General features: G+C 31.9%; 1 protein-coding gene across 17 annotated transcripts in view; it reads right to left on the bottom strand.

Moving 5' to 3' along the window:
* Nucleotides 1-26818, bottom strand: part of LOC145256229 (ryanodine receptor-like) — a 936895-nt gene that overhangs the window by 64577 nt on the left and 845500 nt on the right. For 14 of the 17 annotated variants that reach the window (XM_080114858.1, XM_080114861.1, XM_080114859.1 and 11 more), the window contains 7 exons: nucleotides 26097-26185; nucleotides 24220-24348; nucleotides 19864-19968; nucleotides 18532-18613; nucleotides 16387-16457; nucleotides 14827-14892; nucleotides 5992-6071 (listed from right to left, as the gene is read on the bottom strand). In XM_080114858.1, coding sequence (XP_079970984.1) covers nucleotides 5992-6071; nucleotides 14827-14892; nucleotides 16387-16457; nucleotides 18532-18613; nucleotides 19864-19968; nucleotides 24220-24348; nucleotides 26097-26185 — 622 coding nt within the window. Of the gene's footprint in view, nucleotides 1-5991; nucleotides 6072-13955; nucleotides 14036-14826; nucleotides 14893-16386; nucleotides 16458-18531; nucleotides 18614-19863; nucleotides 19969-24219; nucleotides 24349-26096; nucleotides 26186-26818 lie in introns of all 17 variants that reach the window. The other 3 variants (XM_080114872.1, XM_080114856.1, XM_080114867.1) reach the window with 1 other exon arrangement.

The raw sequence follows: 26818 nt of genomic DNA, 5'->3' as shown, positions 1-26818 counted from the left end.
AAAAATCACGTTCATTATTTTTTAAATCCAACAACGAAACTGAAGTCGATGTTTTGCTTCTAAAACAAAGCTACCTTTTTTGATAAATCTTTGTGTGGCGTACCAGAAAAATATTTTTTTCTAAAGAATAAAAATGAATAAAGTTTATTTTTACAAGAATCGTTATACATTTATCTAGCCAATAAACATAAAAAATTACGTATGAAAAACCATGTTTATTATTTAAAAGAATCAAACTTACATTCTAATACACCTAAAAAAGAAAACCGCAATTCTCCATTTTTAGGCGATTATATGTAAACATGGAGAATCGTGTTTTTTTTTGTTCATAGTTTGTCTTGTGTTAAATGGATGCTTTTTTATGTTGTAATACACGAAACAATGATGCATCACTCACCGAAGAACAGTTGTCTTGAAATATTTAGATAAGCGTATAAAAACAAGCGTTAACAATAAGAAGCCATGTTAAATCATCTCCAGCTAGCGTGGACAACAACCATGGTAATTTAAAAAAAAAAAATAAATTAAATTAAACGTTTTTTATTTGTTTTTTTTTTTTTTGGTAAAAACAAAAACAATAAAAAATATTAAATATGATGGTTTTATACGTAATAAGGTGTTTTGAAATAGCACCGAATGACAGTTTTTATGATTCCCTTAAAGTTAATATTAATTACAAATCCAAACTTTCCAGCATTGAAAAATAAAAACTGCAAAATTAAATGTAATGATAAAGTTATTAATAATAACTAAATGTAAATAAATGTGTAGCAATAGTTTTAGGAAGAGGAGAAATACAGACATTCCTAGTGACAGTAGTAATAGTAGCAGTAGTAATAAACCCTTCTAGTAGCAATATTTCAAAATATGAGTAAAAGTTGCTTTAAATAAAATTGCAGATAATATCATCATTGCTAGCAATTTGTTTATCCACACTCATGATGCGTAATCAGGATTTCAATTAGCTTCATTGATTGAGATTGCCGGACTGACTTCCTCATCTTGGTTGTTATAGTCACAACGTTTCGGCCGTTTTGCCCTCCGGCCTTCATCAGGTGTTTTGTATCGAACTGGGGAACCGTTTGTTAGGAGTCTCGAACCCAACCCTTTATTATTATTACGAATTATTATTATTAGAGAATCAGCAACTATGTCCCAGAGCCTAGCTGGAGTCCGAACACAGTACCCCCATAATAATAATAATAAAGGGTGGGATTCGAGACGCCTAACAAACGGTTCCCCAGTTCGATACAAAACACCTGATGAAGGCCGGAGGGCAAAACGGCCGAAACGTTATGATTATAACAACCAAGATGAGGAAGTCAGTCCGACAATCTCAATCAATGAAAACACCTCATCTCAAAAATACAGACAATTACTATTAATTAGCTTCACTTCTACAAAATAATAATTAGATTTCATTTTCATTTCTAAAAGCAATATTTGGTCCTTGTGCATTATAATCGGATATCTAAAAAAATGATTTTGACTAAAAACATTGTTACGTATATGGCATAATCACATTGACACACCGGTCCCCATCAGATCAAGTTAAGCAACATTGAGTCTGGTCATTACTAAAATGGGTGACCAATTTGGGAATTTCAGGCGCTGTAGGTAGGAGGACGTCGATACCTCTTTAGAAAAGTTGCAAAAACCTAACATTGTCACTAGTGATGGGATAATTCCAATATTTTTCTCAATTACAATATAATTACTGATGCCTTGCTAAATTCCTGATTCTCACACAATTACCTATTCCAATTCTGATTCTTTTAAATCTCTAAATATTTAGCTATAGAGTTGTTATTTCCCCCCGATTTTCGTAAAAAAACAAATGTCAAATATGCAGATATTTTCCTAAACGTCAAAATATACTTGTGGAGGATCATCTATCGATTTTAGCTTTACTGGTATTTTAAAATCAATAAATATTTATTATTTTATCATCATTACCAGCAATGGAAGATTTTATTTTAAACAAACAAAAAAAAAAGACAATTAAAAGAATTCATTTGGCATCGGAAAATAGGCATTGATTTTTCCGATTCCAATACTGATTCCGATACCCCCAAATCTTCTGATTTTTTCCGATTCCCAATTCCAATCGTCCTAACAATAGTTGTCATCTCCCCTAATGGGGATATACATGGGACTTGGAATCGCTTGTGAATTTCATGCTCCCATGAAACTTCCTCCTTTGGAGGAAGCTGGTTAAACCCAAATAAGGTTAGTGTCGTTTTTCATTGTTACATAATTATGTGTCATGTTGAAAGTAGTAAAAATTAAAAAAATTACGAAAAATGATCGAGTAGAATTTCTAGAGTTATATTTTACAAAAAAAAAAAACCCAAACTATTATCGAATATTCTCAATCCGCCATTTTCTCATTTGAAACAGCAAAAGTTAACTGAAAACAAGGGAGATAAGTCAGTTTGTCATACAGAATTGGGCACAATAAAAGAAACTAATACAACTGAATTATTCATTAAATTTTATTTTGGTGCAATTACACTATACTAATGAAATTCGAAATTCTTAATATTGAATTTCAAAGCAAACCTACGGTTCCTACTTAACTGTCATGTTATAGTAATGAATACATCCAAAAATTATTAAAAACGATAAGATAGAAAAATTATTAAAGACATTTTTTGATGAAAATTAGCGAAAATAAAATGTTCAGCTAAAAAAGAAAACTAAAGAGTTCCAAGGGGAGATAACTAGCATGTAACTATTGCCAATCCCAGAAATTTTTTTAATAAATTGTGCATTAACAATCATAAATATGGCTTACTTGCCTTGTTTTTTGCATAACTGAGTTACTTCCCTTGCTATTATGTCACATGTTCCAAAAGAAGTACGGCGAGGGTTTTTATGATATTTAAAAAAAAAAAAAATAATGCGGTGATATTTAAGCAGTTTTGACATGCCAATTAAGTAGATATAATTGTTTTTAGTTGAAATTAATGACACAAAAAGTCAGTAGATACCATTGTTTTTTTAATCTATTTTTTCGTTTTCCGAATTTTGCTCTTTTGGTGTAGTTGCACCTTTATTTTTTATAGTAATTATTTTTTGTTCATTTGTTTTTTTTGTAATTTTTGTAATTTTTACTAATTTCGACATAACATGCAATTATGTAATAGTGTTTTTATTTAAAATGCATCTTTTCTTATACATAGTTATAAAGCACAAGCACCTAATATTTATTACGAATTAATATTTATTACGCATTAATATTTATTACGCATTAATATTTATTGAGCATTAAGCTGGTAGCATTAGCAACCATTTATTTATAATGAGATTATTGGCTTATTCATTAGCAACTATTTTGGTCCTGGATATGACTTTAAAAGACATCTAGTGGTGAGGCCCCATTTGGGGTTGTGTAGAATGTGAAGTCGCACCTTAGTTACCATTGCTCCAGGTCCACTTTGGCCTGGAGTGGTAAGATCTGTTAGGAGATCTGGTGCTACCAGATCAGGCTGTCTGAAGATACTGACTTTCTGACCAAAAGTGCACCAAACATTACAGGCGACTGAGTATCGCCTGTGAATTTATTATTCCCTTCATACTTCCTCTTTCAGAGGAAACCGTTTCAACCTGCCTAGGGTGAATACTGTACAAAAAAAAAAAAAAAAAAATTAGCAACTATTTGCCTATATATTGATCATAACTTAAATCTTTCTTAATACAAAAAATGTAACTACTTTTTACTACAAAAAATTTATTTAGCATAAATGAAACCATAAAACTACAGAATTCAGATAAAAATAGTTGATGATATTTGCACAGGTGCAACACCAGCTGATGGTCCATTACATCTTTTGAATGAGAAATTGATAATACCACAGCCACCTAACTAGTTTACTGCACAACCAATAGATGGCTTTCTGTATAGAGTATTATCAATTTGTTTGTTTATGCTGCACTTGTTCATAATAGTCTTCCTTGATTTCAAGATTATTTTGCTTAAATGTAACCCTAGTTATGCCTACTAACAGTGCATTATTGTATTGCTAATAACATGGTATGGCCATAACAAATGAAAATTGGCTAATGAAATTGTTTATAAATCTAGACATTATAGGTGTATAACTAGTGGGGTAAAGGTGTGTTGATTATTACTAACAGGAAATCAGATGGTGAACTAATAAAGACGCAACACTAGTTTACTCGGTGAATTCACAAATCAGAGATTTCTGTCTGCGCCACATCCTGCGTATATCCTGGCAACACCTCCTACCGAATGTGGTGGTCCAATCGCAGTGCCACATCACTTCCCCCCTGTTGGCTCTTCTCACAAGACACCTTCGTTTGGCTGGTCATGCCTGTTTCGCTGTCAATGAGGTGATCTCATCAGAGAAGCTATCGTGTAGATCCTCCTCAGGAATGGAAGAAGTGATGCGACGGCCAACTAAAAACGTGGCTCAGAATTGTTAAGCAATGTACCGAACTGGTTCTGGGTCCAAAAATCTACAGTGTTTGCCATTGGAACCATGACTGACTGTTGATAGTGTCAACATTGGTGATGGATTGCTGAGCTTGATCGGCTTTCGTACAAGATGCGGTAAATTCATTGGAAGCAGCCAGCTTAACCAATCGAGAGTGAATGCCACTTCAAGAAGAGGCAAGAACACTGGTTTAACCATTTTGTCATACCATTCGATTTTACTAGCCAATTTCCATTTGTTAATGCCATACCATGTTATTGGCAATATACTAGTATACTTCGATAGAATTTAGTTTTAAAATTTCTTAATCCAGTACAGACAACTTATAATATGAAGAATCTTTAATTAATCATCAAAACCGGAACATCTTTAAGGCAAATAACTTATATTTTAATTGAAGAATATAATAAGAGTTACAACTAAAATTTTATTCTTTTTACTGTACAGAATTTTATTCTTTGTACTTTAAAGAATTTTCAAACAATTAACACTTTAATTTTTTTTCTAATTAAAATTGGTATCTGTAAAATTTTTGCAAACAGAAAATTGATATTTTTATTCAAAATAAGAATTCATATTGGTGAATAATAACACTATTAGTGTTATTATTCACCAATATGAATTCTAGAGGGGATATTTTCATTGAAAGCAGTTTTTTAACGAGTGTGCTGATTAAATAAACAAACACTCCCATGCAACTCATTGCTCGTCATCTGAAGCAAACTTCCTACGTAATAAAACAACAAATTTATTTATTTTTAATTTCATCTTTTCTTTTTATGTTGACAATTTTTTAAAAAAGTTTGTTACATATTTATTAAGCTTTTACATGTAAAGGGTTGTTTGTTTTTCTTTTGGGATTTTCAAACACTCTCTTGACATTATGAAATAAAAGTTACAGAACACCAAATAACTTTCGTTTTTTTCTCATCGTTTTTTTTTTTTTTAAATATTGTGTTAGAAAAATAAAAATCGAATGAAATACACAAGCCTAATAAAAGTTTGTTATGTATTAGGCTTTTGATCTACATGCAGAACGTTGTCTGTTTTTTTTTTTGGGGGGGGGGTGTTCAAACATTTTCTTGAACTTAGTTACGAAATAAAAGTTACAAAACACCAATTTTTTTCTTTTCTTTCTTATCATTTTTTTTTTAATGTTGTGTTAGAAAAAAAAATCAATTAAAAAAAACAAACCTAATAAAAGCTTGTTATGTATTAGGCTTTTGATCTACATGCAGAAGGTTGTCTGTTTTTTTTGGGGGGGGGGTGTTCAAACACTTTCTTGAACTTATTTACGAAATAAAAGTTACAAAACACCAATTTTTTTCTTTTCTTTCTTATCATTTTTTTTTAAATGTTGTGTTAAAATCAATTAAAAAAAAAAATCAATTAAAAAAAAAATCAATTAAAAAAAAAACAAGCCTAATAAAAGCTTGTTATGTATTAGGTTTTTGGTCTACATGCAGAACGTTTTTTTTTTTTTTTTTTGATGATGTAGGGTGGGGGGTTTCAAACACTCTCTTGGACTTACTTAGAGTACACTTTTTGTGATTCTAAGGCGGTGCGGAACTCTTTAAGGGACACAGATCCATCTTTGTTGATATCAAAATCCTGATTTAGCAAAAAGAAAAATTAATTGAAGAAAAGAAAAAGAAAAACAAAATAAAAGCCACGGGGAAGGGGATTGACATATTGTTGATTCAACAGGTTGCGTTATTTCACCTGTATCACCTGCAAAACATCTCGAGCCCTGCAAGTTCTTTTAAGCTGCACTAGTTCGGCAATAGAGGGTAGTTGTCTACTTTTGTATTAGGATAAAAGAGAGTTATGCTCTTTGTGTTCTTAGAGTGATCTCCCTTGCTTGTCGTTGTGGATTATTGACTGGAAAACAAAGATAGAAGTTTTGATAAACAACCGTGTGCCTGTAACGGGAGTTATGTGAAGGGTGACATACGGCATAATCATGTTGACTCATCAGATCACTGAAGTTAAGCAACGTTGAGCCTAGATAGTACCAGATGGGTGACCATTTGAGAATTCTAGGTGCTGTATGTACTCTCTACTTATCTTGACATATCAGTCGTCCTGAACATCCACTTGCCACTGGTATTTATCAATGCCAACTCAGGAGACGTGTGGTTGGAGAGTGTGCAACTCTTGCCACAAAAATTCCATGCGGAAGCACCCTTACAGTGGGTATCCATAGTCTGTCAAGTCTGAAGGAAGCTATCACGTGAAAGGTAAATCACTATCCAACTCCATATTTGCAGATGGTTGTGTCAGGTTTTGTAACCTCCATTTGATCATAACAACTTTTGATTGCCCTATTCCTCTTCTTGGGTGGCTGAATGTTTTCCACTGAACCCATGGTGATTCTACTCCAGGAGAGAGAACTCCAGAAGAGAAAAAGTTTCATATGTCAGTAGAAGACGGTCATTTTCTAGTCATTTGGTCTCCAGCTATAAGCTGACCTCTTCCTGAGATGCTGTTATGGGCTGAACATGATTGATGAGACTTCTTGACTACAGTAGTTTGGTCAAAGGTACATATCCATTGGGGAAATGGCATTTATCATGGGTAGTATTTCTAATCTTGGTAACTTCTAGTGTCAGTTAAAACAAAAATTTGGTTTGATTGCCATTTGCTTTTGAAATTTATAAAATGAATAAATAAATAAATAAAATAAAAATTAAGCTAAAAAAAAAATAAAAATACCCAAATAACGTGCATTTTCTTTTTTTATTGTATATATTTTTTCATCGTTGTGTGTTCTTGAAGCATGTGGTTGTATGACAGTTTCACGTTTATCCGTCTTTGTTACACAGCACTTTGCATTACAAGTGGAACGTGCCAGATCTTTCAGGTTGCACTGGTTAGGCAGTAAAGAACAAACAAGGCAATGTTGCATCGTATGGCCCTCGTATCTACATTCACAGATAGTTGGGTCAGCTTCATAGGCCCATCTCTCAATATTTTAATTACCTCATTCCTATTCTCAGATATTTAAGCATCCACGACTGTATCCACACTGTTTCTGAATCAATAGGGAATGTTTCAGAAGGAGTGATTTCCATGTCAGTAGTAGAGGGGGAGGTGCAGTCTGTTTTTTTTTGTTCATATGTTGCTATGGCTGGAAGGAAGCTTTACCTTGACTTCAGTTATTGGATTAGAGGTTCATGTCTGTGTAAGAGATAACCTTCATCATCTCTATTGGCTGGCGACTTGCTGTTAAAAAATAAATTTAGTTTGCATTTCTGAATTTTTTTAGATGAGTATTGGTTATTAATATTATTTGGAACCTTCGGACTACTGTTTTCATCTTGAGTGTCATTTTCACAACGTTACAGCTGATGTAACCGCCGATCTTCTCAGGTCTATCTTGTCGAACTCTAGAATGTTTCCGTCGAATTCGGGAATTAGAACAGAATTTTAAATGAAACCCTTTATTTACTTCTCGGAGGTAGCATGCTCTCATTCTGTCAGCCACGACTGGATAGAGGTTCTAAGTAATTTGCAATTGTATTTTTTGGTCGTCCACATTGAGAATTGAACCTTCAATCTTCAGGAGAATATGTCTTTTACAATTTATTTTTCAAGTATTCTAAATTTCTTTGAAATTTGTCAAAAAGATATCCATTGTAGAAGTCTGAAGAAAAAAAAAATAGCCCAAATAATCTATATTTTATATTTTTTATCGTATATATATATTTTAAATATACCACTATGGTCATCTGATTATTTGTTTATTACTTGTAATATATTCACTGAAACCGCATGCTAGGTTTTTGTTGTCATGTCTGGTTTTTGTAGTAGTTGTAAAGGTAGTGGCAAGGTGTAGAGATCGTCTGACTCTCATTTCCTCTCTGTTGCAGCCATCTTCTTCTTTAGCTTAGTAATTGTTCTGCCTTTCTCTGTCAGCTGTGTATAGTAATCCACATAATACAGTCATGTCTCTTCGTTTTGTTTTCTCTTTAAATTCCTCCAAAGATGAATATTCATTAGCAATAACGCAAGGAAGATTTGAGCAGCTTTTCTGTCAAGTTGACTTTCTGTGAGGTCATTTCCTTAAACAGGTTAGCTAAATTCTTTGCGGAGATTTCCGATACGTAGTTTGATTTAAAAATGGAAAATTTATTTTCTACATCATTCTAACACACTTCGCATCGAGTACAAGCATATGAAAACAAATATCATTATTTAGTTTCTAAAATAAAAGTACCAAAAGAAAATCTTTATCAACATCAGATAAAAATTGAATTTGGTCATCATTATTTTTAGAGACATGAATTATTTAAAAGGAAATGAAGTTGGGAAATTAGTCAAAAACAATTTATTTGTGGCATATTTTTATTAAAAATTTAAATATGGAAAATCTGTATTATTGGAATTGTCGGACTACTGTTCTCATCTTGTTTTTTTTTATTCTCACAACGTTTCGGCCGATCTAACATCCGACCTTCTTATATTACCAATCATTGCAATAATACAATCAAAAATAAATTAAAAAAATAAAATAAAAAATTTATTATGAGAAAAGATAAAATAAATAAATAAATAAAAATGGTTACACGTTCTTTTTAATATTTGATGAATGGAAAATGGTGAATAATGAAGGCAGGAATAGGAAACGAAGGATGAATGAATTCTGAATCTGTAATATTCAGATTTAGCAAGCATTTCTAGGACTGAAACCTTTTAGAAACTTTGTAATTCTTATTAAGATAATACTGTTGTCACTAAGAAACATGGAAGAGGGAATATTTCTGTACTGTTAGCAAAGGGGTCTGTTTCTTTGGATGTATTTTATGGATGATCTATATAAATTTTTAGCTTGCATAGTGTTATTAATGCTGAATGTATACATACATACATACATACATATATATATATATATATATATATATATATATAATATAAAGCTGAATGGGTGTGTGTGTGTGTGGTCACGAATAGGCTCCTATATGGTTGACTATTTTAAAAAACTGATTACATATAATGATAGATGTATCGAGCCATAGGAATGAGTATGTTTGATCTGGCAGAACGGTGGTTCATTAAAATTGTGGGGTCTGCATTCGCGCCTGGTCCACAAAGTATGGAAATAAAAAATTAAAAAATTAAAAAAAACGTTTACAAGTGTTTTTGATATAGATGTACATAAGAATACTTTGATAAGTATGTTTTAACTTAAATAGGGATGGTATAATAAAATTGTGAGGTCTGCGTTCGCACCTGGCCTCCATAGAATGGAAATAGGCACAAACTTTAATAAAGACTTTTCATATCTACCTGTGTAAGTATATTTTGATAATTATGTTTCTGTTTGAAGAAATATGGTACAATAAAATTATGGGGTGTTCGTTCGCACCTGACCTCCATAGAATGGAAAGTTTAACAAGGTTTTTTCATATAGATCCACAGAATATTGTGATTAGTGTTTCAGTGTGAACAGGTATGCTATAATAAATTATGAGGTTTATCTATATTATTTTTACTTTCATTATATGTTGCTTTGATTTTGATACCCCCAAATTCGAAGCTATCTCTTTACAACCCTTCCTTTTCATAACCTATAATACTTTCATAAATCAGAGTCCATTTTCTGTAGGCTGTTTTTGAACCCAGTCAACGGCGGGTACTTTTGCTAGTATATATATATATATATATATATATATATATATATATATATATATATATATATATAGCAAAAATGGTAATTAGTAAAAATCTGAAGAGAGTGCTCAATACTATTGCATAGCAAGTATATCTATTTTTTATTACTGTTTTAACTGCTTAGTTACACGTTTCGATTACCGAATTATATATATATATATATATATATATATATATATATATATATATATATATATATATAAGGAACAAACCAAGTTTCTCCTTCATCACCGTTTCGTCTTTATTTCCAGATTCCTCTGAATGAGTGAAATTAAGAAAAAAAAAACAAAAAACACCAGTACAATTATTTGAAAATATATTTTTGATGTAATGAAATGTGTGATCCTGTTCCATTTCAGAAACGGAAAAAATCGTTGGAAATTTAAAAAAAGGAAGGGGGAAATAGCGTGGTGAAAGAGAGTAAGATTTTTTTTTTTATAACGTCATATAGCCGTTAATATATTTAAAAAGATATGATGCAATTCATATTCTTTTTGGAACAAATGTGTCCGTTATAATTCAAATATGGATGTGAAATGAAAAAAATTGTATTTTTTATGTAATTTATTGACTGATTATATGTATTAATTATTATATGTATTAATTATTATAGGAGGTGTTTTCTATCGTGCGAGAGAGTTAATCTATGTCTAAAATCAAATTATGTTCTTTTAATAGAAGTTTACTTATTAATGGCGCTACATTATAGAAATCTCCATGTTGTTTAATTGTGCTTGAATTTGCGATAAGCGCTGATTCAACCGTCGTGGTTTATTTGAAATAAATTTAACTATTTTTGCTTGTTTGAAGACAAAAGGGCAGTGTTGTACTTTGTCCCGAAAATGTTCGATAACTCTTGGCGGTTCACAATTTACTATGACACCGTCTAAGCAGGTACGCGTTCATATTAATTTGATTTTATGCAATTGAATAAAATACACCGTCTAAAAAGCACGCGGTCGCTTTTTCATTAAAGTTTCGATAAATTTGCACGTTTTTTTTTAATACGCACGTTAAAGTTATTTCAAGTTATTACAAATACACAATTAATTTATTTAATTTGCACGTTTTAATTTTTTAAGTTCTTTCTAGTTATTACAAATTAATTAATTTATCTTTATATTATTTATTTATTTTTTATTTATCTGTTCAATATAAGAACAGAAATTGTTAACCGTGTGTTAACAATTGCCGAAATACATGAAACGAGTTGGACATTTGCAAAGTTTACCGAAGTCATTGGAACTGATCAGACGCTGCAGCTTCTTTAGGCCTGATACGGAATACCAGCGTATGCCAAAGTTGCAACAATCGTAGGGTTCTGCATAAACGGTCAAAACCTTCTGATGGATATGTGTGGAATTGTCCCTCAGATTCTTGCAAATCCACAGCCACTGTCAGGAAAGGCTCCTTCTTCGAAAGAAGCCGCTTGCCAATAAGTAAGTTGCTGACATTAATATTCTGGTGGAGCATGGAAATGATCCAGCGCAGAATAAAAGATGAATTCGGTGTATCGGAACACACAATAGTTAACTGGATGTCTTTCATCCGAGAAGTCTGTGAAAAAGATATCATAGACAACCCAACTGGGTGGAATGCAAATAGACAAATGTACCAAAAGAAGTTGAGATCGACGAGTCTCTATTCTTCGGAAGGAAATATAATAGAGGGAGAGCAAAAAATGGAGTGTGGGTTTTTGGAGCCGTAGAAAGAGGAAGTAGTCGATGCAACCTTACAGTGGTAGAACGAAGGGATCGGGACATGCTACTTCCAATTATAAGATCTTGGATTCTGCCAGGGACCAGGATCATCAGTGACGGATGGGCGGCCTACGGAAGTATGCCCAGCAGTCACGATAAGGTGCTCCACGAACAAAATTTCATAAATCCAGTAGACTCATTAGTCCACACACAAACTGTGGAGGGATTTTGGTCCCACATAAAAAGAAAACTTAGGAGAGTTAGCGACAAATGAGAATTTGTTCCACTAATCTCATGGAAGAGTTGTGGAGACGACGTGAGAAGGAGCACGCATTTCCTCGCATCATTAAATGCATTCGAGAGCAATATGCTTAAACAAATGTTCTTAAATAATTATCATTTTATTCAATATTTTGTTTGTTCGTGTTAAATAAATTTTATTCAATATTTTTCATTTTTTAATGTCTATGCAAAACTGCACAAGTACCATTTTATTCAATATTTTGTTTCGAGAGCAAGATGCTTAATAAAAATGTTCCTGTTAAATAATTTTCGTGTTATTCAATATTTTGTTAGTTCGTGTTAAATAATTTTTATTCAAAAACTTAATACAATTGTCATTTTATTCAATATTTTGTTTGTTCGAAATTAATTTATTTGTAATAACTTGAAATAACTTTAAAAAAATTAAAACGTGAAAATTAAAAATAAATTAAATAATTTTGTATTTGTAATAACTTGAAATAACTTTAACGTGCGTATTAAAAAAAAAGTGCAAATTTATCGAAACTTTAATGAAAAAGCGTCGGGTTATTTATTCAAATTCGTCTGCGTAAAATCAAATTAATATGAACGCGCACCTGCTTAGACGGTGTCATAGTAAATTGTGAACCGCCAAGAGTTATCGAACATTTTCGGGACAAAGTACAACACTGCCGACAAAAGTATGATTATGCTTCAATGAATGAGAGAATAATGCATTCAGAATATAAGCTTTGCACATACAAAAATTTTATACTGAAGATAATCTAGTATTTAAATAATATTATGGTTTAGTGTATTCATTAAAATATTGACTTCTCTGAAACAGCTGTAAACAGTTATAATACCTTTGCGTATGCTCTTTATTTGGAAGTTGATTTCGAAAATGCTTTAAGTCGTGAATGGGCACACACACATAAACATATAACATTTTTGAAAATAACAGATAAAGGAAAACATTCTGAAACATATATATATATATATATATATATATATATATATATATATATATATATATATATATACTCGGGGTTTTTTATTCAAAAGTAATGGACTAATGAATTCAACGAGGTTGTTAGATAGTGCTCAATAAAAAGAGCTGATAATACTTGTTTATTGTTATACAAACATGGTCACATCCTGCTGCTACAAATAGCCACTTGTTTCAATCAAACAACAGATATCATCAGGCAGCGACTTGACTATTCAAAAGTTCAATGAATAACCTATTCATTGAACTTTTGAATAGTCAAGTCGCTGCCTGATGATATCTGTTGTTTGATTGAAACAAGTGGCTATTTGTAGCAGCAGGATGTGACCATGTTTATATAACAATAAACAAGTATATATATATATATATATATATATATATATATATATATACACACGAAAATATACAGATACATATACATGTATCCATGCACATGCAACCTATATTTATGTGCTGTAGTGTTGGGTTCACTTGTATCCTGCTAAACAATTCCATCTGCTTTAGTTTGAATAATAATAATAATAATAATAATAATAATAATGCTGCAAAGGTTATCGAAAGAGGTGGAGACTACTGGAAGTCTGGGGAGACTTGTTGTCACTCAGACTCCAGGGAACACCACAAGTTGTTCTCAAAGAGCAATCTTGGATGCTTGCTTGTGTGACCACTCCTAGTGAGTAAGTGATGATGATGATGATGATGATGATATCAATTATGATAAAAATAAATTCTTCCTGTGACCACCATTATGTTCACCTACTCAACAAATAAGAAAGACTTCTACAGACAACAGATCAAATTAAGGTGGCACCTAGTGCCAGAACAGCACAACATCTTGACATTTAGAGGTCAAAGGTTAGTCATACACACCGACAATACATTTTCTGTGATTCCATAAGTTGTCTGAACTCTTTCACTGATATGAATCCATCCCGATTTGTATCATAATCCTATTTCGTTTCAGGGGTTTCAAATAAGAAGAGAGAAAAAAAGGATAAATCATGAAGAAATACATATGTATATAAACGTGTTTTACATATACTGTGCATTTCTTTTTTGGTTAACTGAGATACTTCTCCGGCATAAAATTAAATTTATAAATATCATTTTAAATGCTATTTACTATGATAAGATGTGTTGATTGAGAAATGCTCTGCCTAATTATTATAGTGTTTGGATAATGGAGCCGGGCAATACCGGGTTTCCCAAAAATAACAAGCGGAACAAAGAACAGGATGGCCTCTAAAGAAAAGAGTTACAGTTTATGACCGGTGACGTAGAATAACGTAAGTCGAATAAAACAAACAATGGGAATTCCAACTACAATGATAATAAAAACAAATTGTTATGAGGAGTTATGAAGAGAAAGTCCTCTGGTCAATAGAGAGTTGTTTGCATATTTTCGTCATCGCCATCGTCCTTAATTAACACCCCATCTCCCCCTCTCTCTCTGTCTCCATAACCACAGGCTCAAAATGTCAAATAAATTGCATTTTGTTTTTTATATCAACAAAAGGAATCTTTCGTTTTGTTATTGAAAACATGAGGCTATTTTTTTTTTTAATACATACATTTCCATGCTCACTTATTATTATCTGTTTTGTTTATTCTTATAATCTTATAATGAGAATTATGTATACATGTATAAACTGAGGCATTTATTAGATATAGTAGATTAGTGGGATAAGACAATTAGAAATGGTAACAATGAAATGAGGAGATAAATAGAACCGCTTCTTACCAAGAATGCCTCTGATGAGGTGATATTTTTCATTTTCAAGAAAATATCAAAGAACTTTAAGATCATCTGCAAAACAAACAAACAAAAAAATAATGAGAAATAATTTTTTTTATTAAAGAAAATTCAGATTTATTTTTCTGTACTATTACTATGTTTTTTATACACAGAATACAAGCTAAGAGTGAACCTGGTTTTGATTTAATATAAATAAAGCAAGATATAAGTAAAAAAAACCCAAAAAGAATGAATAAAAATCAAGAAGGAAACGATAACTCTTACTAAAGGACTATGACAAATTTCCCTTATGTTGATTTTTCTTTTAAGGTGACTATTTAAAAAGTTTCTACATATTAGAAAACTACTAGATCAGGTTGATGTTACATATGTGTTCATACATTATTTAACTGGCATAATTGTTCTTGGAATTTATGTAGTTTGGATTTGTATCGGTTATTCCTCTTAGTTATTTTTTTCTTTTAAGGTGACAATTTAAAAGTTTCTACATCTTAGAAAACTACTAGATCAGGTTGATGTTGCATATGTGTTCATTACGTTATTTAATTGGTATGATTATTCTTGGAATTTATGTAGTTTGGATTTGTATTGGTTATTCCTCTTAGTTAATTTTTTCTTTTAAGGTGACAATTTAAAAGTTTCTGCATATTAGAAAACTACTGGATCAGGTTGATGTTGCATATGTGTTCATTACGTTATTTAATTGGTATGATTATTCTTGGAATTTATGTGCATTCCATTTGTTGCTGTTGCATTCAGATGCAATTTAACCATTAATTTAAAGTGGTTTATTATATTCAAATAAAGAACACATTAATATATCATGCTAATTTCTTTTAATATCATTGTTGTTAAACCATATGTACATCCGTACTAAAATTCTTGAAGAGGACCAAACTGTTGTGGGTTTGTAAATTAAAATAAAAAAATATTCTTCAATATCGTCAAGAATGAGAGTTCTATAGGAACGTTGTTTTAATTTGAATATGAATCAAGTGCACTTGAAACCAAATCACAGCATAATATTAGGAAAATAAACAAATATTTTACTTGTTTGAAATTTATCACAAATATATTTCAGAGGTAGACTCCATCTTCAGTGTGGTGTTTTGTTTCTATACAGACTTCTTTTTCCAAATTTACAACATGGCAAGCAAGAAGAAAAGGAAAACCCCCCAAAAAAACACCATACTGAAGATGGAGTCTACCTCTGAAATATATTTGTGATAAATTTCAAACAAGTAAAATATTTGTTTATTTTCCTAATATTACATTGTGATTTGGTTTCAAGCGCACTTGATGCGTATTTTATTCTCCAATATTTTTTATTAAACGAGTTCAGTTATAATTATAGAAGTGTCACCCTTATAACAGCACAAACCCACTCATATGGACCTCGTGGGACACTGACTTTGACATGCATGATATTGAGGACAGGTTTTATAAAACCTGTCCTCATAATTTCCATCTCGTAGATAGATGACACTCAAATGTCAACAATTAACAGAGATTGTAAGCTAAATGCCAATATTGTTTTGGACTTACCTCCACATTTCCTGAAGATTCTACCAGGGTGTCAACCATCTGCTTACCAATTGGCCCATGCATTACGTTACCTGGTCAAAAAAGTGGCAAAATTAATTAATATTCAGCCTAACCCGGATATAAGATACCATAATATAAGAACAACAATGTTAGAGAGATTTTCTCTAGAAAAGCATTTCATCCAAGGCATGAAAATTGTTAAATAAAATGTTTTTGCTATAGGCTTTAAAAATAAAGGTACAAGATTCAATTTGAAATTTATTTATCTTCAAAGTGCACTTTTACAAATTTTACAAAGTAAGGTATAAAAATTTAATTTAAATTGAATCAAAAAATTACCTTGGATTTATTTTATGTAATGTACATTCTGCTGCACTTTAAAAAAAAAAAAATCATTGAAAATTTTATATCTATATCATTAATTGCTAGATGAAAGATAATGTTTTTAAATTGCAAAAAAAAAAAAAATGCACATTACATAAAATAAATCCAGTAGTCCTCGCCAGCGAAAGTCTTTGTTATTGTTATTCCATTATTATTATTATTTAAAACATTTTGTGTCTTGCACTTTCGCGTGAGGACTTAAAGTGTATGTATTAAAGTTAAATTCTGTAGATTAAAATATACATAAAGATATATTCTTAAGAATTTATTATTTAAAACAAGGAATATATCGAAAAGAAGTATATTTATTTCCTTAATTCATGGATTTTCAATAATAGCTCATGTCATCAGAGGAAATGAAATGCAATTATCAAAATTATCAGCTATGAATAGACATATATTTAGCTCATCAGCACATACATTGAAAAAGTTACTTAAAAGGTATTTAAACGTCATAAATAAAGGATATCATACAGCCTGGCCAATCCAACGTTAAGATGAGTTCAATTAACTTTAACTTTTTGCCTAGGATCGTCTTGAAAATATTATCTCACTGTAATATTTAATAGGACAATAATTCACTTGATTATCTAATCTGTAATTTAACTCATTTATATATATATATATATATATATATATATATATACAGTGTGTGTGTGTGATATTTTATTCAATTTAGGTAAACAAAATTACCATAAGTCGCTACAATAAATTTACTGTTTCAATCTAAAAAAACATCATCAGGTGACAATAAACCTTGGGTTTTACTTGAGGTCAGCTAGAGTAAAACTGGAGGTTTATTGTCGCCTGACAATGTCTTTTCTGACTGAAACAGTAGATTTATTGTAGCGACTTATGGTAATTTTGTTTACCTAAATTGAATAAAATATTACCCTGCTCTTTTTATTGGTCACTATCAACAATTTTTTTTATTAACCGCCTGCTTGCTGTGTAACTGGCTCACAAGCTGTTTTTTTTTACATTTTAAAGGGCAGGTAACTCCTTTGGTATGTTTGGTCTATCTTGTTATATGGTTGTGAAAGTTGGACTATCTGCCTCCTCCCCCTCCAATAGCGCAGAAATTTGGTTTGTGAGACAAATACTAGGTGTCGTTTGGAAAGATCACATTTCTAATGAGGAAATATGAACTAAATCTGGATGCACTAAAAGAATGCTGATGGAAATTATGATAAAAACACAAATGACCTTCTTAGGACATATTTACCATCAAAGAGGCATAGAACATTTGGTATTGATTGGTAGAATGCCAGGATCAAAAACTGCAAGGTCGATCATGATGCACTTTTATAGGTAACGTGATCGATTGGATGGGATTATTGTCAAAAGCTAAGCTGTTTTAGGCTATGGATAGCCAACCACATTAGGGAGCCATGGTCGCCAATGTTGTTAAACGGCAGGCCCACTGATGATGATGAAATCCTTTGGTAGTTACGCCCCTTTGATTGAAACATTACAGGAAGCGTGCAGCTAGCATTTTGTATGCGAGATTCGCATATACATACACACTTAATATCTCATTCTATTGTATTTAACTTATTTCTTTTCATACACTTTTTTTCTTTCTTTACTTTCTTTTCTTCTGCTGCTGCTGCTGATTATTATAGTTATAAAACTTAAGGGATTTCTTTTTCTTTTTTAATTTGGAGTTTTCAATTTTTATTAGGAGGCAAAATTATCAATGAAATTTGTTGAAAGGATAAAAACAAAATAAATATGTGAGAATTGTTTCTTTTCCTTTACCTTCAAGCATGGAGAGCAGCATGATCATCATTTCTTTTTGTAGGTTCATAAATTCCCTGAGTAGTTCTAATTGTTCAAAATCCTGAAAAAGAAGAAAAAAATCTTATATTCTACAAAAGTGGGAATGTGTGTGTGTGTATGTGTAAGGACACTTCTCAACCTATATACTCACTAAATTTTTAATCTACAGACTTGATATTTTGGTACATAGGTTATTCAGACATGTGGAAAACTTTTTAATCAGTTTTCCTCCAGAAAAAGGGCTTCTAAGGAGTCAAAATTGAAAAAATTGGTATGTAGGAGTTATGGAGTTTTTCTCTGTTTGCTAACTGTTTCATGATTGCGCATGCGTAAATAGTCCACGTTACGGATTCCTTATGTGAAGTATAAGTCAGTTGGAAAACATCTATTTAAAGAGTCTGTCATGCTGGCCGAATGGTTATTGTACTCGACTCATCGTCTCGTCTTTAGGTTTTGGTTTCAATCTCAGCTTGAGTATTTTTTGCGTTTTTTTTTTGCTTACAAAAAGTGAAAGATTTAGAAAAAATATAATACTCGCATGCACATGTTTCAGTTCCTGTATTAAAATATTCATGCATATTTTACGACCGGGCAACGCCGGGCGGCCTGCTAGTAAATAGCTAAAACACAAATCGGACATGTCTTTTTTTTTTTTTTTTTTTTTCAAACTGTCTTTTGTCAAAAAATATTCCAAAGAACCAATCAATAAAATCATTTCTTAGACACATACAAAAAAAAATATCCACAGTTTTTGCTACCAAAACAAGTAAATCAAATTGCAAATACTGATACAACTTTTGAACTGGACAAAACTTGACTCTTACCGCCGCAGAATTACAAGGGGCATTCAATAAGGAATGCCTTCATTATAACAATGAGGATGAGTCTCCTTGCTGCTTTGGCTGCTTGGAGACTTGGGTAGAAAGTATGAGTCAAGAATCCATCCTTCACAATCAGTTCGACAAGTGCAGGGCCAGGAACTGGTTCAATACCTGTAAGCTGCCTGAGTATTACTTAGGAGGTCCACTCTCTTAGGCTTTGCCAACCGACTTTCGAGTGAGGCAAGTTTATTGCTTGTTTCTTGAGGCGCCCTTACTGGGAAATGCAGATGGAGACGCACAGGCAATTTTTACTATGCCGGAGTGCCCCTCGTTTAGGGATGCTGGCTGGACATTCCCACTTTCTGACTTTGTGTCACATCATGCTGAAGTGGGCAACAAGTTAATGTCTACCCTTGACACTGATATTCTTTACAATGGAATTCTTCTGTTGACTATTGCATCATTGTCTGTTTGCCATCACACAACTTACCTTGGATAATTTATCCTGCATCTGGGCAAATATGTACAAGAAACCACCAACGGCATCCCACAACCTACTGTGGGCTAATGCCAATTGATTTTGGGCACAAGGACCCTGAAAAATTAAAAGAAATGAAAAAATTTGAATTAAAGACATAAACTTTATAATTGATCTGTCTCTTTCTCAAGTCTCTTTCTCTCTCTCTCTCTCTCTCTCTCTCTCTCTCTCTCTCTCTCTCTCACACGCACACACACACATAAATGAAATAAGAATTACAATTAAGTTTTCAAAGATAATCTAAAATAGCAAACTTAAAATATATTATAAATATTAAAGGCTTAATATTTATAAAATAATCCTAACCAGATGTAAAAGTAACTCCGCAGATTAAGGACAATCCACTTAATCTGTGTTTCCTTTTTGAAAATTAAATATGTTTTTAACTCTTCTTAAAGTGTTTTAACATGTTTTATTAATTCTTTGTTCTTATATATATATATATATATATATATATATATATAAGAAAACAAATTTAAGACCGTAGATTAGATTTTACATGAATCTATTGTTCAACAGGATACTCAAATAAGATATATTAAAATTTCCTTAATCCATGGAGTTTCAACGAAATGTGTTCTTCTCATCAGAGGAAAGATATTAGCAAATGAATATTATAGCGAAGCTATTAATTTGCTGGTACTGGCATTAATGGGAACAGCATTATATGAAAACTAGTCATAAATGTAAAAAAAAAAAAGTTTTTAGTGCAAAGAGTTCATAAAAAGGAGAAAAGAAATATATATATATATATATATATATATATATATATATATATATATATATATATACACCCATAACATTAAAAGTAGCCCAACATCTCTAATCTTTCTCTTAATAACCATCTAACACCACAAGACAAAATGCAATTCTTTTTCCAACAAGATGGCGCTACATGTCACAAGTCTCACAGATCACTGACACGAGTTCATGACATGTTTACGGAAGAGAGAACAATAAGCAAAGGGTTATGACCACCACGTTCCCCCGGACTTGCAATCATGTTATTTTTATCTTTGGAAGACTTTAAAACAAGAAGTTTATGCAAATAATCCTCACAATCTAGACCAACTAAAGGAGAACATTAGCAACACTATTCGGAGAATCACCACAGAAGATGTATAGGCAGTATCTGCAAACGTTGTTAAACGTGCCCAGAAATTTATAGATATCAATGGGAAGCACTTCCAACATTTCCATGAAATTTATAGATATCAATGGGAAGCACTTCCAACATTTCCATGAAATTTATAGATATCAATGGGAAGCACTTCCAACATTTCCATGAAATTTATAGATATCAATGGGAAGCACTTCCAACATTTCCATGTAATTTATAGATATCAATGGGAAGCACTTCCAACATTTCCATGAAATTTATAGATATCAATGGGAAGCACTTCCAACATTTCCATGAAATTTATAGATATCAATGGGAAGCACTTCCAACATTTCCATGAAATTTATAGATATCAATGGGAAGCACTTCCAACATTTCCATGAAATTTATAGATATCAATGGGAAGCACTTCCAACATTTCCATGTAATTTATAGATATCAATGGGAAGCACTTCCAACATTTCCATGAAATTTATAGATATCAATGGGAAGCACTTCCAACATTTCCATGTAATTTATAGATATCAATGGGAAGCACTTCCAACATTTCCATGAAATTTATAGATATCAATGGGAAGCACTTCCAACATTTCCATGAAATTTATAGATATCAATGGGAAGCACTTCCAACATTTCCATGAAATTTATAGATATCAATGGGAAGCACTTCCAACATTTCCATGAAATTTATAGATATCAATGGGAAGCACTTCCAACATTTCCATGAAATTTATAGATATCAATGGGAAGCACTTCCAACATTTCCATGTAATTTATAGATATCAATGGGAAGCACTTCCAACATTTCCATGAAATTTATAGATATCAATGGGAAGCACTTCCAACATTTCCATGAAATTTATAGATATCAATGGGAAGCACTTCCAACATTTCCATGAAATTTAAGCAATAAAAGAATGTCCTCCTCTCTATTACATTTACTGGGCTACTTTTAAGCGGACCACTCTGTATATTGTTTTTTCTTGTTTTTTTTTTTTTTACATGGTGATCACCACTTATCAAGACCCGGAAGCCACTCGGAGATAAGGGTTATGACGTGTACAGTAATCAATGGGATAGTATCGTAGCAATCGTTAGTATTGGAGATTTGATAAAGTGTCTTACTTAAGGAGACGGTTCATCAGGAATTTGTTTATGTTGGACTTGAAAACATCCAAGTCAGGTGGGAAACAGGCAAACATAAGAGAGTTTCACAGGTGTGCACTTCTAAGAAATAAGCTTTGTTCATGGAATTTATGTTTTGATTTAGGCACAGATAAAAAGTGGGGAAAATTATTCACAGTGGTTTCAGAAAAGATTGGCGAGGAGGGACCAGTCTATTTTGTACTCTGTCAAGGCAGAATAGGCTGTTTATAGCAGCTCCTGCCCAGATGTGGCAGCAGTACTCCATCCTTGGACGTACTTGGCCTTTATATAGATAGAGAATTGCATCAGTAGTGAGATATCTTCTAGAGCAGTAGAAGGATCCCACCATTTTCCCAGCGACCTTGGCAACAGACTTGATGTACGTGTTCCATTTCAGATCAGGAGTAAAGGTCAAACCCAGAAGCTTGTCAAAACATGGAGCCTCCCCAAGACGAGAGCCCTCCATTTCAATTGATGCCAGATGGAAATCAGGGCATTGATGATGTAAAGATAGGAGCTTGGTTTTAGATGCATTAAAAGTAACCAGCCACCTCTTCCCCCACTGTACCACGCGCTAAAGATCAGAGAAGAGAGAATCAAAGAGAATTTTGTCATTTATGGCCTTTGATGTGTTGTCATAGATGGTCGTGTCATCAGCATAGATGTCAACGAATAATTTAAGTATGTGTTTGGGGAGATCATTGATGTAGATCAGGAAGAGAGTTGGGCCTAACCTCTGAGGACTCCAGCCTTAATACTCTGGGCCTCTGATTTCTACCCATTAACCCATATATTATGTTCGTTAATCCACGTTTTATTGCATTCATTCCAAAATTTCCGTTGTTAAATTAGCTCTTGCTAACTGGTAACCCATTCATAAGATTCATGTTTTTATTCTTCTTTTTCTTTCGATAATTTAACTACACGTATATTGATTGTTAACGTTGTTCTTGGCACTTTTCAAAGATGTCACTATCACCAAAAATACACTATCCAAAGCCAGCAGATATGAGAGACTAAAGTGGTCCCTACTTACCTGGATGTACTTGTTCTTCCTAATCATCATCATCATTATTATTATTATTATTATTATTAATACTGACTAGTAGTTCTCACATAGGCCATCATCAGAGATTGCTCACTGACAACAACCGGTGGTATTCTTTAGAGTTTAGGTGACAACAAGTCTCCCTAGATTTCCAGTATCCACCTCTTTCAATAACCTTTGAAAATGAATTTCGTTGGCAGCAACCATTGGTCTTCACTGAAATTTGGTTTCAAGTCATTTATTTTTTCATAAATAATTTTGTCAAGAATTCTTCATGAATTTTAGTTTCGGTTTCGATTCTAGCTGAAAGGACTCAAGTTATATATATATATATATATATATATATATATATATATATATATATATATTTGTTTCATAAGTTTTGGTTTTGGTATCGATTCAAGCTGATGCGCCCAAGTCATATGAAAATATTTTTTTATTTTTGAAATCGCAACTTTATAATATATGAAAATCGATAGAACATTAACTCTGTAATAATATAGACGAAATCTGCAAGAATTAAAATATCATATTTAAGCGTACTTTACAGCCAGGCTATGCCGGGCGCCCCTGCTAGCTAAAAATTTTGCAGTTTTAACAAAAGAGCTACAATAATATCAGAGTGTCTCCATTTACGCTGAACATCTACAGTATGTCAACATCAATATATTACATATGAATGAGTCCCCTGTGGAATTTCCACAGCTTCTGCTAGTTATTATTATTATTATTATTATTATTTGTTAATAATTATTATTATTATTATTATTAATAATAATAATTATTATTATTATTTGTTAATAATAATTATTATTATTATTAATAATAATTATTATTATTAATTATATTGTTATTATTATTATTATTAATTATTATTACATGAGAAAAAGAATTTGTATTATTTCGATTATTCGATCTATTAATTTTACTGTGATTGTTATTTCCACTGTCTCTCTGCTCATGTAATCAAGAGATTAAAATGGTGGCTACTTACCTGGATGTACTCAGTCAGCGATCTGAAAACATACGTGGCCACTAAAATAGCACGGCAAAAATTGGCTTTACCAGCAGGGTCAATTAAGTCTTTACCGGAATAATGCCAGTAGAAGTCCATGATAGATTCCTATAGAATGGTTAAAAACAAGGAAAATAAAATAAAAATAAAAATAAAAAAGACAAAGAAACAATTCTCTTAATTTATTTATACAAGTTTTTAAGATGAGGATAACAGTCTGCAAAAAGAATGAAGCCTCATCTCATTCCAAAAATAATTAAAAAAAATGAAGAAAAATAATAATAGCATTTGGCACGGACCCGACAATGGAAGAACACAAAATTGAATTTTTAAGACCATAAAATCCAACCTGTGGCGAAGTGGATAGAAGGGTTGAGTCTAGGTGAGCATTGTTTGATGATAGCGGTTTCAATCCTCCCCAAAGAAGGTCAGAAGATTAGTTGGGCAAAACGTGGTGTGACAACAACTATGGAAGGCAGTAATTACTAGGACTAGGACAACAGCATATTCTTTTCCTTGTTTTGACTCTCAGGTATATATCCATTTATATCTTATATGTTTTTATGTAGAATGATGTGGTTCTCAGTTGATTAATTGTGTCTAACTGTGTCGGATATATACTCGAGAGTAAAAAAAACAATAAAAAGAATATTCTATTGTCATAGCCCTAGTAATTACTGGGGATACAGTTACGAAACTCAGCATTCCTATCCTGTCGTGGTTAATCACCTGAAGACGGCCAGAGGATGAGTTGGGCGAAACGTGGCGGAACAACAACTATAAAGTTGAGGATAAACGGTTCGTAAAAAGAATGAATGCACAAGTTTTGATCAGAATGATATGTTTTACATTTTTTTTATTAATGAGACATGTCTTACAGATTTTTATCATTATGACATATTTTACTTGTTTCTATTGATACACGCCTTATCTTTTTCTATGACATGTCTTATATATGTTTTCATCAATACACTATATCTTAGTTGCTTCTATAAATACATGTGTTGCTATAGTACATGTATTACGTGTTTCTATCTCTAAGACGTGTCTTATTTTTTCTATCTCTATGACATATCGTACTTGTTTCTATGACGTTTTACTTGTTCCTATCAATGTAATATGTCTTACTTGTTTCTATGACGTTTTACTTATAAGAGATCTTTTACATGTTTTTATTTATATGTCTTCAATGTGTCTAATCCGTATCACATATATTAAATGTGTCTCTTGACTGCATCATATTTATATCTATCTATCTATCTATCTATCTATCGTTCGACTATGTTTTGTCTGACAAGTTTCATCTTTTCACCTCTCCTGTTTCCTCACGCCATCCACCTCTGGTTACAATTCTGTTTGCAAATAGGTTATCCTGACATGCCAAAGTTCACACTAGGTAACTTAATCGCTTCTAATGTCTCTACTATGTAAAACTTTGGTGACATTCTCTTAGCCAAATATTTGCCCTATCACTAATCTGTCCTTTCTAACAAGCCTTGTACCATCACTGAACACTGCCTTAGTCCACTCCATGAAGATAAACTTAAGGATGTAAAAAAAATGTACATCATTTTTTTTTTCTTTTGAATACTGAGTTCAAGTGATTTAAACGCTTTTCAGATTTAGTGTGATTCTAAGAGTCATTCTAGATTGTAAAAATAATATATATATATATATATATATATATATATATATATATATATATATATATATATATATATATATATATATATATATATATATATATATATATATATAATTTATGAGTACTCTTTAAGGTTTTCACATCCGGAGTTCTAAAAGCAAAAAAAAGAAGAGCTATGAAGCTGATGAGATGTGTTTCCAAATAGACTTACCTGCAAACGAAGTAGGTAGTCAACTGTGCAAATAATAATGTTTACAGTGGTATTGTTTCCAGCTTGAGTTCGGAGGTAATTCTGGAATTCTGAAAAAGAAATAAATAACAAATTAGAAACAGAATCAAGCCCCCTCTCTCTCTCTCTCTCTCTCTCTCTCTCTCTCTCTCTATATATATATATATATATATATATATATATATATATATATATATATATATATATAGTCACTCCTAAAATAATGATATGATTATTATAAATTATAGAATATATACTCTAGGTAATACTGCAAGTAACCTAGGCATGTTATTTATTATTATTTTTTTTTTGTAAACTTTATTATTTAGGGAGTGAACCCCTCAAATTCCCACTGCAATGTTCATATGTGTGTGTGAAAAGATGAAAAGAAAAACCAAATTAAACACAGCAATAAATCATCAAAAACGAGAGATTTACCGGTTTCATAAATCGTCAATTCCAAAATCGTCACCCCCAAATAGTTCAATGTCACTTAACTTTGGTGATATAACAGGAACTGATGTGTCAGCGTGATTAGGTAATATATGTGTGTGTGTGTGTTTGTGTATGTGTATTTGGCCGAATTAGTCTAATTATGCCCAGTAGTGCCTTTGGTCTCTTCATCTAAAAGTTTGTCAAAACACCTTGACGACATGGCATAAGAATAGTTCTCCTTGTAAGCAAACCCTGACCGCAAATATAAC

Source organism: Euprymna scolopes, chromosome 32 (assembly GCF_053919585.1).
Source record: "Euprymna scolopes isolate OS-2025 chromosome 32, ASM5391958v1, whole genome shotgun sequence".
NCBI lineage: Eukaryota > Metazoa > Mollusca > Cephalopoda > Sepiida > Sepiolidae > Euprymna > Euprymna scolopes.
This window is presented reverse-complemented; position numbering and strand designations above follow the sequence as displayed.